Source organism: Hydra vulgaris, chromosome 02 (genome assembly GCF_038396675.1).
Source record: "Hydra vulgaris chromosome 02, alternate assembly HydraT2T_AEP".
Lineage (NCBI taxonomy): Eukaryota > Metazoa > Cnidaria > Hydrozoa > Anthoathecata > Hydridae > Hydra > Hydra vulgaris.
In genome coordinates, this window is record NC_088921.1 from 39,056,296 (window position 1) to 39,070,000 (window position 13,705).

Consider the following 13,705-nt stretch of genomic DNA (forward strand, 5'->3'; position numbering starts at 1 on the left):
TTTCAAGGTCTGTGTCTCTAATTCATGCTACACTATCTCCTATTTTACCGTTGCAATAGGTAACTTTACGTGAAGGGTTTACTATGCTTTATATTGATATATTGAAGAGTAACATAAAACAATGTGATTAGAGTTACTAAGTCCAGGGAGAGTTTGAAAGATGTAACATATTGGTGCGTTGCTTAAAATTATGTCCGAGGTTGCTAATTTTTGAGTTAGTCTTTAATTTAGACTAATTAGTTAATGCGAACGAGAGTTAAATTTATATGAATAAATAATTTTATTAATATAATATCTTATAAGATATTATATTAGTAATATGATGGTTAGGTTAGTTTCCTAACAAATTTCTGTAAATTTATGATGAATTTTGTAAACATTAATATAATGGCTTCGTAAAATATGAAGAAAAGGTTAATTCTTAACTTATAACTAAGTAGATTTATTAAAAATGTAATATATAATATAAGTTAACGAGGGAAGAGGAGGAGGAGGAGGGAGGGGGTGGGTAATGGATTTTTTGGTATTTGAATTAAGTAAGTAAGGTAAGTTCTAAATAAAAACTTTTGTATGTGTTACTGATGTTATAAAGATGCTCTGTCAAAAAAAAAGTGCTGATGAACAAGAGTATCCTAAAAAGTAGGCATCACACGCATAAATGCGAGTGATATTACTTTTACAAAAGTTAAATTCTTGTTTTTCAAACTAAATGAGTTTTTATTTATGGATCTAAAATTTCCAAAAAGTAGATTATTATGCTCAAAAGTTATATCAGTGCAAAACTTACACCAATTCTTATTTGACGAATTTGTAAACTTTATATGATTACAGCTTTTTGAGCGGTTGATACTTTTTCGATGAAATTATAAAGATATTTATAAATTTTAGTCATATTTAAATAAAAAATAATAATAAAAAGTTCTTACATTTAGATGGGTTGTATTTACTTTTTAAAGGTATTTTTGCTGCCAGACTTGAATTAGCACAATTTTTGGCAAAACATTCTTAAAGCATACATAATTTTGAAACTTACCTAAATGTTACTTAAGTACCAAAAAAATCTAATACCGCCCCCTGAATATATATTACTTTTAAAGTGAACTAGAGGCGATCTTTCAGCGATCTAATTTAAAACCGTTTATCTTATCAAAGTTAAATCAGCTGTCAAAAAAAATGTTTTCCAAATTGACGGTATTCGAGTTGAGAAGTATTGCAACCATGAAAATAATTTAGCACTTTAAATTCTCTAAATTGCCAAAATTCTCTAAATTGCTCCAAAATATTTGCGCTAATTTATAAAATGTAAACAAATATTAAAATCGAGATTTAAAAAGGTCTGTTTTGGGCTTATTTTTAAGTTTAATTTACTTGCTTAATTTTTAATTTACTTGCTGTTTAACTAAGTTACTAGTTAATTTCAATTTTTTAACTTAACTACATAAGTAAAAATGACGGACATTTAATAATATTAAAAAAGTATTAAAGATATTTTTGATTTTTTTTATATCATAGCTAAAATATTGCTTTACTCTTTTTTTTTTTAAACAATTATAACATTTTTTCATAAAATTTTGATTTCCTAGATATCCATTTCAGGTTTAATTAACTGATTCATATAAATACAAATATAGTTGCAATAAAATATAAATTGAAATTATCAATGGTGAATGTTTTTGAACAGTCTCCATTTTTGGAGTCGAGTCTTTTGCCATAAACGATGGACAATGATGAGGATGTTTATGTTTATCAGTTAAAAGAGCTTTTTGAGAGCTGTGATCTTCAGTCAAAAGGCTACTTAAATCGAAACGAACTCATTGATCTTGCTCAAAAACTCCAGTTAAATGATCAAATTCCAGCTCTTCTTGTAGAAGTTCTTGGTGATGCTTTTAATGAAGGAGAAGTATGTTTTACTTTTTTTCTTTATGGTACTTTGAATCATGTGTGTGTGTGTGTGTGTGTGTGTGTGTGTGTGTGTGTGTGTGTGTGTGTGTGTGTGTGTGTGTGTGTGTGTGTGTGTGTGTATATGTATATGTATATATATATACATATATATATATATATATATATATATATATATATATATATATATATATATATATATATATATATATATATATATATATATATATATATATATATATATATATATATATGTATATATATATATGTATATATATATATGTATATATATATATATATATATATATATATATATATATATATATATATATATAGATACTATATTTATATCTTCACATAATTAGCCTTTCACTAAATGCCATTGATCATGTTTTTGATGGTGTGCATGGTTGTTTGCTATGGTTAGTTCATATCCGTGTGTGTGTGTGTGTGTGTGTGTGTGTGTGTGTGTGTGTGTGTGTGTGTGTGTGTGTGTGTCTGGAATTGCATTTCAACATGAAGTGTAAAAAAAATTTAAGGAATTTTAATATACATGGATAAATGATAAAATATACAAATTCTATATTTGCATATTTTATGATTTATCAAACTAATAATAAATAATTTAGGCTTCCCTGGGAGTAGATAAGTACAAAAACAGTAAAAGGTCTGTTAAAAACATACAAAAAAATAGGTGAGCTACCTATGCCAATCTTTTTTTTATATGGATTATCTGCATTTGCAAATAACTTATATAATAATTGGTTTTCATTAATTGGTTTGATAAGCAATATGTAGGAGAAGTTAAAATGATTTTTATAAATAATTTAATTTTAACAATTGATTTTGATTGTTACCCTCTAAGCTCTTTAAGTTTTCTCTCAACTTCAGTTGGGTTATAATAAAATCATTTTATTATAACCCAACTGAAAATTTCAAATCAGTCAAAACATTATTAAAAAAAAAAAAAAAAAAATAGTTTTAATAGTTTTAAAATATGGTGTTATATCTCACTTGTTTACCTATTGTTTTGAATGTATAATATATTGAACTTATTGTTTTGGCATTTTTAATGCCTATCAAGCAAATACTAGCTAACCTGTTTTTTAAAAGGTTTATGTATATAGTTAGGAGTTACATGGCATTTGCTATTATCCTTATTATTTAGGGCATGAAATTTGTTGTATATCATATTGAGCAGTATACTCTAAAGTTGCTTGTTTTGCTTTTCCTCTGATTTATGAAAAAGTTGAAAGAAAAAAAAAATTATAATCATTTATCAAAAAAGTTAATAATGCAATTAGAGGTTTTCTAAAATCTTAACTGCTGTGCAATAAAAGAAAGTCAGCAAGAAGTATGAGGCTCAATTTAAAATTTACCAGAAAGTTCCATGTTGAATTTAAAAGATTACATTAAGAGAAATTAAAAGGAGTACAAAGAAGCTAAATGAATGAGGAAAAACTGAACAAAAATTTGGATTAGAGACAAATAACTTAAGGAGCTAAAGTTAGTAATTGTCTAGAAATCAAGTTGGGAAATAGAACCAAATTATCTGGGTTAGTAATTGTAAAGGGCATAAGTTTTGAGCCTTTCTGCCAATAAACTCACTGGTATTAAAGCCAAGACATGATGAGTATAAATATCACTGCAAGCAACAATGCAGATTTAAAAAAAAAGAGCTTGGACAGTTTAATCAGAAATAACATCAAATATAAAACAGTCAGATCATATGGTTACAGAATATTGGTCCGCTCCTCGAGTTGTTGTATTTTTTTGTTTTTGTTTTTTTATATTATGTTTATTTTATTATTATATTGTTATTATATTTTGTTATTATATTGTTATTTTATATTTTGTTGTTATATTGTTATTTTGTATTTTGTTGTTATATTGTTATTGTTTATTTTTTTATATTATCTTAAGTAACTATATGGGTTTATATTAATAATGTGATATAGTTATAAGTATAGTTCATATTAATAATATCATATGAAAGAAAAAAAGTATTAGTTATACAAATAATATAAAAAAGTATAAATGCAATTTTATAATTAGTTTTAAATAATTATAAATTTAGGTTTCTTTTGAAAAATTTCGTGATGGGTTTGTAAATGTACTAGCTCAAGGAATTAATGCATATAATGATTTGACAGAAGATGAATGTTCTGAGCTAGAAGCTGGTTTGAATATTTTTTTTAATTATATGTAAACTATAATAAGTTTAAAATATAGATATAAGACTATTTATCCACCTAATAGTAAGTTATATATTACCTGCAATTTATAAATTACTTACAAATATTTGTAAAGAATTATTTTCCAATTTTAATATAAAATTTAATTATATATAAAACTTAAATAATGAAATCTTTTTAAGTTCAAAAGGGTCTGTTTGTTACCTTTTATGGTAGAACTATATTCTGTTTATAGGTCTACATTACAAGATCACTGCGTCCTATTTTTGATAAAACATCATGTTGCTTAAAGTAACACCACATTTTATTTACAGTAACACTACATTCTATTTACAACATAAAATATTATTCTAAATATATAATTTATGTTGTCATACATTTAGTAAAAAATATATACTTTGATGTACTTCAGCAGTAAAATGTAAATTTGACTGCTAACTTACTAACGGAGAGGTTTTATTGTGCGTTAGATGGAAGCAGTGAGGTAAGAGCTATTGACATATCAAAGGCTTTTGATAAAAATAAGCATTCTGGTCTTACCCATATGCTTACTTCATATAGTATATTTGGGAAAGTTTTAAAATTTTTGAATCATTTTTCTCAGCATTATTAAAGTGTCATTGATAGTAAACACTCTCCTTTATTTCCTTTTTTTATTCTTTGCCCTGTGTTGTTACTAATTTATAGTAATGATCTTCCTGATAAACTTACTTCTAAATTGATTTTAATTTTTGAATCTGATTCTCTTCTGTGAAAGCTTGTGGCTGGAGTGACTTTTAACCCAAACACTTATTTCAAAACTCAGTCATTACAGCTACTCTTTATTATATTGAATATTGTTAATATTCCCATATTAATGAATGGCAATTTTACTGAGTACTCTTGTTTATGTTTTCTCTGATTATCCTACACTAATGACCTCTTATGGAAACCATCAATACATTGCAAAGTTAGCATCTACTAAGGTTGCCACTTTAGCAAACACTTTTGTGTTTGCGATTTTTTTGTTTTTGATTCTTTTCTCTACCTCACTAAATCTTTTATTCATCTTTGCATGGAATGTTGTTTTTATATTTTATTTATTCTTGCATAGAATACTGTTGTTATATTTGTCATTTTTCTAATAAGGCCTTATTCAAGTTCGAAAAGACTCTCTTAGAAAAAATCAAAAACGCACTGTAAATGTTGTTAGATACGTGTTTGCTGCTCAATCATTAAGACTTGTTCCATCAATTAAATCTCCTGTGACTTGTCACTCAGCTAAGTTACATCCTTTTACTGTTCCTTCATACGCAAAAAACTTTTATTCATCTAGTGTTTTTCTTCAAACATTTGTGCTTTGGATTTCTTATTCATCTTTATGATTTCCTGACTCATACAATTTACAATTTAGTACAATTTTAAATTTCTACAAATTTAAAAAAAGAAGTAAATAAAATGTGTTACTTTGAGATGATCTCAAGTCAAGTTGATATCATGTTACATTATTTGTTAGTTAATGAATCATATTTATAATATAATATTAATAGATTTATAGAAACAAAAAGTTTCTATAAATCTAAAATGTTATTTGTTTAAGTAATAATAGGAATAAACAAATATTTTTTAAATAGTTTTTTTTAATTTATAATTATTATACCATATGAATATTATAATTATCATGCCGTATATATATTATAATTACTATACCATATGTTATCATTATTATACCATTTATATATATATCATATACACAGACACACATATATGTATATATTTATATATATGTTATACTATATATATATATATATATGTTATACTATATATATATATATGTTATACTATATATATATATATATATGTTATACTATATATATATATATATGTTATACTATATATATATATATATGTTATACTATATATATATATATATATATATATATATATATATATATATATATATATATATATATATATATATATATATATATGTATATATATATATATATATATATATATATATATATATATATATATATATATATATATATATATATATTATAATTATTATACCATATATTATAACTATTATACCATATATATACTTTATAATTATTATAATATATATATATATATAGTTTTTTGACTTTATAATTATTGATAACATGTTTACTGTTGTTTACTTAACTTTTTTTTTGTAACATTTTCAGGTGACTCTGAAAAAGAAATTTCATTCCAGGAAAATAATAGTAAATCTTTGAAAAATGAAAAACCATTGAAGTTTCAAGACTCAAATGTTTTTTCCCAAAAAAAAAATAATGTTCAGGTAATTTAATTTTTTAATACGCATTTTTAACTTTTTTATACATAATTTATTTTTATATACATTTTTAAGACTTTTTCTTTTAACTTTTTAAAAATGTTATTAACAAATCAAAAGGACTTAAAAGTTTATTTGACGACTTGTATGTAGCTACATCTAAAACTAATGAGTTTAAATTTTTTTTTTTAATAATTGATTTTGAGCAAACATCAAACTTAAACCTATGCTGGCAGAATTTTTTGTTATAATAATTTTGTAGCTTAATAATCAATAGTTAATATTTTTTTTTTAAATACACTTGTTCATATATCAGTGTAAAGATAATGAAATAATCCGTCAAAAAGATTTCTGCATTCGTAATTTTCTGGAGCACATAAAAAGTACTCACTATCAGGCTGGTGTGCTAGCTTTTTATATGTTAATTTGTATATATATATTTTTTCATCACAGTTTATCATCCTTGGAAAACTATTTTTCACCCTGGTTTCATTACTTTTTACCCAGCTTTCTTTTTCACAGTATTGAAGAATTACATTATTAACAATAATCAAATAGCTAGGTTAGTTGTTAAAAGCGTTAAACAAAAATGCTAAGATCTAGAAAATTTCTTTGCTAAGCCAAAAATATTTTTAGATAAAAAAAATTATTGTATTACAAAATACAGTTGAAAACATAAATAAAGTACAATAAAAGTAACAACTAAGCAGTGCTTTTATAATGCTAGTGATAATCTCTGATTGGTTTGGAATGACTTCAACAAATTTGTTTTTGTTTGTCATATATTGTTGTTTAAGAGTTTTAAATAATCACAATTTTTTATTAAAACTATTTGATAGAAGAAACCTTTGTTACTGTTAAAGAAAAATTATCATTAAATTTTTTTTCATGAAACCAGCATACACAAGCGCTAAGGTGCTTACTTAAAAAAGATATCTAATCCAATTTTGTAATAATATTAATTAATTTTTATTGATTTTAATAAAGTTTTGTATTTCTAAAGCATTTTTAATATTTTAATATAAAAGCGTTTTTAATATTTAATGTATTTAACTATAACTTAATCATTTGTGATTTAAACTAAGACTGACCTGCACTGCATTATCCAATAATTTTTCAAATGAAATATTTTTTGTTTAATTTTAATTTTTGTTGTTGCGGTTGAAGTGCAGGCCACTATGTTTCAAAAAACCCTTTGTGTGCACATATATGATACAAGCAAACTTTATGTTTATTTGAGATCCTTGTATGAAAAGGATTTGAAAAGTAAAAGGTGTCGCTTAATTTTTATGTTTTGTGTCACGTGTTATGATGTAATAGGCTCCTATAGCAAAAAAAGCTTTAATTGTTGCTTTTTAAATGTTTTGTATTAGTAGAAAGAGCTTTCAAAATCATATAAAAAATATGTGTTAAAAGTTTTTAATTCTTAAGATATAGGGCGATATGGATTTTACCAAACCAATTAAAATTTCAATTAAAGAAATTACCACTAGATAAAACATCTTTTGTAAATAAAGTAGAATTAAAATGATTTAACTGGTACATATATTAAAATTCGCATTGTATAAACATAAAAGCATTTATATATGTAAAACAAAATGGTATTTACAATTTACAATTTTTAATCAAAAGAAGAAAGGACCCCCGGAAAATATTTAATTGATGGTATTAAGTCTTTGTAATATAAATGGAAGTAAACAACCTTGTAATATAAATGGAATTAATGACTTTTATTTAATGAAAATTTCCTAAGATTTCATTCTTAGAGTTAAAAACCTTCTAAATTTTGGAAATATATGTAAAAAGTAACATGCTTACAAGCTAGTATTTAAACTCAATAGGTGTTATTGGTGCTGGCAAGTTATCAGTTATTATGGGGTCAAATAATCTGTTGTTTAATTCTCAACAATACTCCACAGTCGATGGTAGATACTATACAAGCATGTTAAGCATTAAACATACAAATACATGGAGCTTAAGGAAATTCATTGTTGCTGGAAGTTGTTCAACTAATACTAAAATTTAGAGAAAAGGAACCAACCAAGTTATAGAAGAGTATTGACATCTTCTGTCTGTTTTTTTTTTTACCATAGACTCTAACAACAAAACATTTGATATTATTCATCGCAAATTGATCAAGTAAAGCTTTCAATTGATCAAGATTTATTAGTGTAGCAAAGGTTCCATAATAAGATGCTCTCTTTTTTTAATTAAATTACTTTATTATCTATCTTTGTTTTTGCAACTTTATCTTAAATTATGAATGTTTTCAGATCTCGTACCTATTGGCAACCATATAGATATGTCTCCTTTTAACCATTTAGTAACAAATAATGGTAGAGCTCTTCTGCGTTCTTTTCATGATAAAATAATTTATCTGCTACTTCTTTTGGTAAAATAGTTTTGGACACAAGATTAAAAACCACCTGATTTTTGTTGATGCCAAATGTATAAAATGTATCAATGAAGAAGTAGGGGGTGATTGCATCAAGTAACAAAAGATAAAGCTTCCAATGTCCCTGTCTAGGTGCGCAAACAAATTGAAGCAATATCTCATACATTAACATGAAGTTGCGCAAAAATAAGCTTTGTTGAACTAATATGTCATCAAAATTCTTGCATTTTTCTGCAATAGTATTTGATTGGAAATTCAGTAGCATTTGCTCAAAGCTTCCTTAAGCAGACTCTTTATCAATTATTGGTGGGAGTTCTTACACATGCTTTTTCATTACATCACAAATCTTTGGGTAAAGAAGCAAGAAACTATCCAAGTATAATTTGTTTAAAGATTTGTTTCTCCGCGCAGCGCCCTTGTTCGTCAAGGTTCGTGTTTTGGAGTTATAGAGTTGAGAGAGGGTTATAACCACAAGTAGCCTCCTCATCTGTAGTGGCCTTCTCGGCCTTGGGCAGGTTAATTACAAAAAAAAAAAAAAAAAAAAACAGACATAAAGTAATGAATGCTTCCATACCATATTTCATATGTTTTCCTTCAAGAATCTGTCCGAGGGTGGTGGGTCCATAAACACCTGCTTCTATCAGTATCTGATCAAGTCCACTTTAAAAAGGCAAATATGATAATCATAAAAATTATAAGGCAAATAGTTTCTTAAGTCAAAAAATGAAACTTTGTTTCATTATTCTGTGTTAGCTGCATGCATTTTAAATGCATGCAGCTAACACAGAATTTACTCCCTGTGACAGCAACGTTAATTCCCAACGTTAATAAGCTTTAATGTAGTTTAAGGTCGCTCCAATCAGTTGGTGTACCTGCATGTATTGGCAGACCCTGTGTTACTGCAGATATAGCAACATCTGAAATCAGGAGTTAAAACCACTCTATGTTGGTAAATTTAATTCCTTGCGATCTTTTTATAAAATGGCCAAATTCTGTCAATGTTGAAAAATGAAAATGGATTGAATGTGGAGACTCAAAATCTTGAAAGTTTTTATTGGGCGGATTTGGTATAGCACAACTATGGATTAGATAGACAGGTTTATGTTCAAATGTAAGATAATCTGTACGCTGTATTTTGGGCATCTCTCCTTTAGCATTGGAATTATTTTGAAATGCAACTTATGCGAATTCATGAAGTTCAAATTTTCTGTCAGTAGTGTTGTATTTAAAATCAATATTATCAATAGCAAAGTGCAATGGTATTCCTATTTGAATATTAGGAGATACAAATGTGCATTGATTTGTTGACATATTTTCAATAATAGCGTTTTCTAAACCATTTTTAATCTTTAAAACACTATCATAGGAAATAGAAAGTCCAAGATATGCCAAGCAGTCTACCAGGTTCTTATTACAAGTTTCTTTATGCACATGTAATCCCCGTCCAACTGAAAAAGGTGTTTCAGTGACATCTCTCAAATCGTTTTTTCCGTTTTTGAGCAATCTGAGGTTTGATCCTTGCTTTTTGCTGCCTTTATAAAAATTTGTGAAATGTTATCAACAGTTATCAATAGATTTTTTTTTAAGTTAATCTGACTCTTTATTTTGTTTTGGTCCAAGTATCATCCACCTCAGCAAAGATAATAAGGACATTTGAGTATCAAAACCAGTGAAATTTTCATCAAACTTCCATTTTCTTTTTTGTAGAACTTCTTTCCGAATTATTTTTGCTGCCTTGAAAATAGTGTTATAATCATTCAGATTGTTTTTAAAGGTATTTACTGTTTTTGCTTGGTATTTGCCTGAGCAAAGATATTTGGACTATGGCACAGAGGTCTTGAAAAAATTATTCTTGGCACGTTATCTTGTAGAACTTTCTTTAAGTGACATTTATAATTTATCCAAGTCTGGTCTTTATTTCCAATTAAGTTGTTGTAAGTTTTATTGATGTTGTTCACATCCATGACAAAATCTTCTATATGACATCATCTGCAACAGCATCATTAGAATTTGGGATACTGTTCATTCTAAGGAAGAGTTCTTGATCATTAATTGACTTTTAATATTTTTTTCCCAGTCTCTGTAAACTCAACTTTTCTCAAGTTTAATGCCTCTCTGTAAACTCAACTTTTCTCAAGTTTAACGCCTTCACATCAGCAAAGTATACAAAGTTATTTGTAAACTTGAGATTTTGAATGGAGCAATTTTCCTTTACCTTTTGACATTGGGCTTGAATTTTCTGATTCATCTTTCTTCTATCCATCCAGCTTCAGGATTGCTATGAATAAATTTACTGTTGTTTAAGCAAGCGTTGCAAACTTATATGATGGGTGAACCTATTGTAACATTTTAAAGGACATGAGATATATATTTTTATGTAGATGTACAAAAAAAATCTTAATTAAAAATAAAAATCTTGAAAAACAGAAATATTTTTTTTTACAGTGTTCCTCCTGGAAAACAAAGTATTTAGTAAAATCAAAAATAAGTTTTCTTCTTTTTTTGTTCTTTGTCCTCCACTTGTTATTAATATTTAATATCTGAAACAGCAAGGCAAACAAAATAACAAGGCAATATTGATTTTTTACAACATAAAAACTTTTAAAAAAATTGAAAACAAAATCAAAACATTCAAATTGTTGCATTTTTATAGGTAGAATTAACAAAATTAAAATAACAATATCAAAACATTCGAAATAATATAATCATAAAGCTATGAGATGTTCTATTTCATCAAAATAGTTATGTTGTGAAAATCTAGAGGTTAAAATGAAAATTTTTTTTTTTAAATTTACATGTAATTTTTATGATAATAGTTACACTGGTCATTAAATTTGCTGACAACAAAAAATTAAATTTGATTAAATTTGCTGGCAACAAAGTAAAGTGTAATATTAACTAATTTTGTGGAGTAAATTTCAAAAATTTAATCACTTTTTTCACTACACGTCTTGTTTTTTCACCATATTATGTATATTATATATAAATATATATATATATATATATATATATATATATATATATATATATATATATATATATATATATATATATATATATATATATATACTATATTAGTATATATATATATATATATATATATATATATATATATATATATATATATATATATATATATACTATATTAGTATATATATATATATATATATATATATATATATATATATATATATATATATATATATATATATATATATGATATATATATACTATATTGTATATTAGTTATATAATATATGTAATGATTGTTATGCAAACAATTCCCTCTGGACAATAGTTTCTAACAATTGTTCAGAATAACCCCCCGGATATAGAAATAAATGTCAAACAAGCATTAAAGCAATTCTCTTAATAAATAAGAAGATGAAACATTACATGGTACCAGAAGTGAATGGAAGAATTTTACAAAAAGATTTTGGAAAGTGCTTAACTATAAAAAGAAAATAGAAAATAACTTATTATCACTTATTACCAAAGTCAAATGAAATGGACTTCAATAAATCCAATATGGCTGTTATATGGAAAAAATAGAAACAAACTAAGCAGTTGTTTATAAAAGCAGCAACGTCAAATAAATCTGAATAAGAAAAATATTCGACATTCTTAATTATTATTGGTGAAAAAAAAAAAAGAGAAATATTCAACACATGAACTTGAAATAAAATAGAAAATGATGATGGTAAAATTGATGACATTAGGGTAAAAGAACTGTTTGAAATATTCAAAGAATACTGTTTACCAAAAAGAAATCTGGTTTTGAAAAGAACAAAGTTTTTCTTACAAAAACAAGATGTCAATGAATCATTTGATTGAAATAATTGACAGAATCAAATCAGACAAAGTCCAAAATAATCTACTTCGAAAAGGAGCGCATTTAAATTTAACAAAAGCAATTAGCATATGCAGAACTGAAGAAGTTGCAAATGTAAAAATGAAACCAATTACACACCAAAAAGTTATTGATGTGGTTAAGAAATTCATAAAGCTGAGGCAAGCAAATGCGTCAATCAGACAAATACCAAAATGGAGAAAATTCTTGAATAACAAAAATGTATCAAAAAGCAAAACAGACTGGGTTGAATCAAATAAACAAAACTGGAAACAAATGAATAATGGTTCAAATACAAAACAACAACAGAAGCAGTTCAAGAAATGCAATAGAACACATGAACCAAAAAACTGTCTGGCATTTAATCAAACGTGCCCAAATGTAACAATAAAAATCATTGGAGGACTTGCTGCAACTCAAAAAACATATACAAAAATTGCGCTGTTGAATACCATGTTGAATCTGTATCATCTGGTGAAAATAATTGTAAAAAAGATGCTTTGATAATCTTCAAAATTAATAATAAATTGATATGTGGAAAAATCGTCAGTGGAGCTGAAGTTGGTGTTGTGCCAAAAAGTGTCTATGACCAACTAGCATCACATGATAATTTCACTTATACAGATGTTAAACTATGTGGTTATGGAAGGAATGGTATTACAGTACTTGGATGTGTTACTACAAAAGTTGTAAAAAGTTGGTTAAATTTTATGCAGTGATAACAACAAGCAAACTTGTTTTTAGTTTACAAACTTCCCAAGACTTGCAAGCTGTTAAACTTCTAAATGTAGTAATAACTGTAGACACTAATGAACCAAAGTGCCAACAGCAAAAAGAAATATCTACTCTAAACAAAGTAAAACAGATTGAAGGAAAACAAGGAAAAGAGTTAAAAGAAGAATACTTAAAAAATAACAACAAAGGAATTAATGATATCAAGTAAATAAAATACCAAATTCTCCATTTCAAATTGTACGAACTGATTTATTTCACTGGAATAATCAGGATTTTGTAATAGTGGTCGGCTATTATAGTTGTTATTGGGAAATCAAAAGATTACATAACAT

The 13,705-nt window shown here is 25.8% G+C and overlaps 1 protein-coding gene across 2 annotated transcripts in view; it reads left to right on the forward strand.

Moving 5' to 3' along the window:
• Positions 1 to 1,580: 1,580 nt before the first annotated feature.
• Positions 1,581 to 13,705, forward strand: part of LOC100200073 (ninein-like protein) — a 45,797-nt gene continuing 33,672 nt past the window's right edge. For both annotated transcript variants that reach the window (XM_065790826.1, XM_065790827.1), the window contains exons 1-3: positions 1,581 to 1,900; positions 3,977 to 4,079; positions 6,284 to 6,399. In XM_065790826.1, the coding sequence (XP_065646898.1) occupies positions 1,718 to 1,900; positions 3,977 to 4,079; positions 6,284 to 6,399 (402 nt within the window). In that variant the 5' untranslated portion in view covers positions 1,581 to 1,717. The remainder of the gene's footprint in view (positions 1,901 to 3,976; positions 4,080 to 6,283; positions 6,400 to 13,705) is intronic.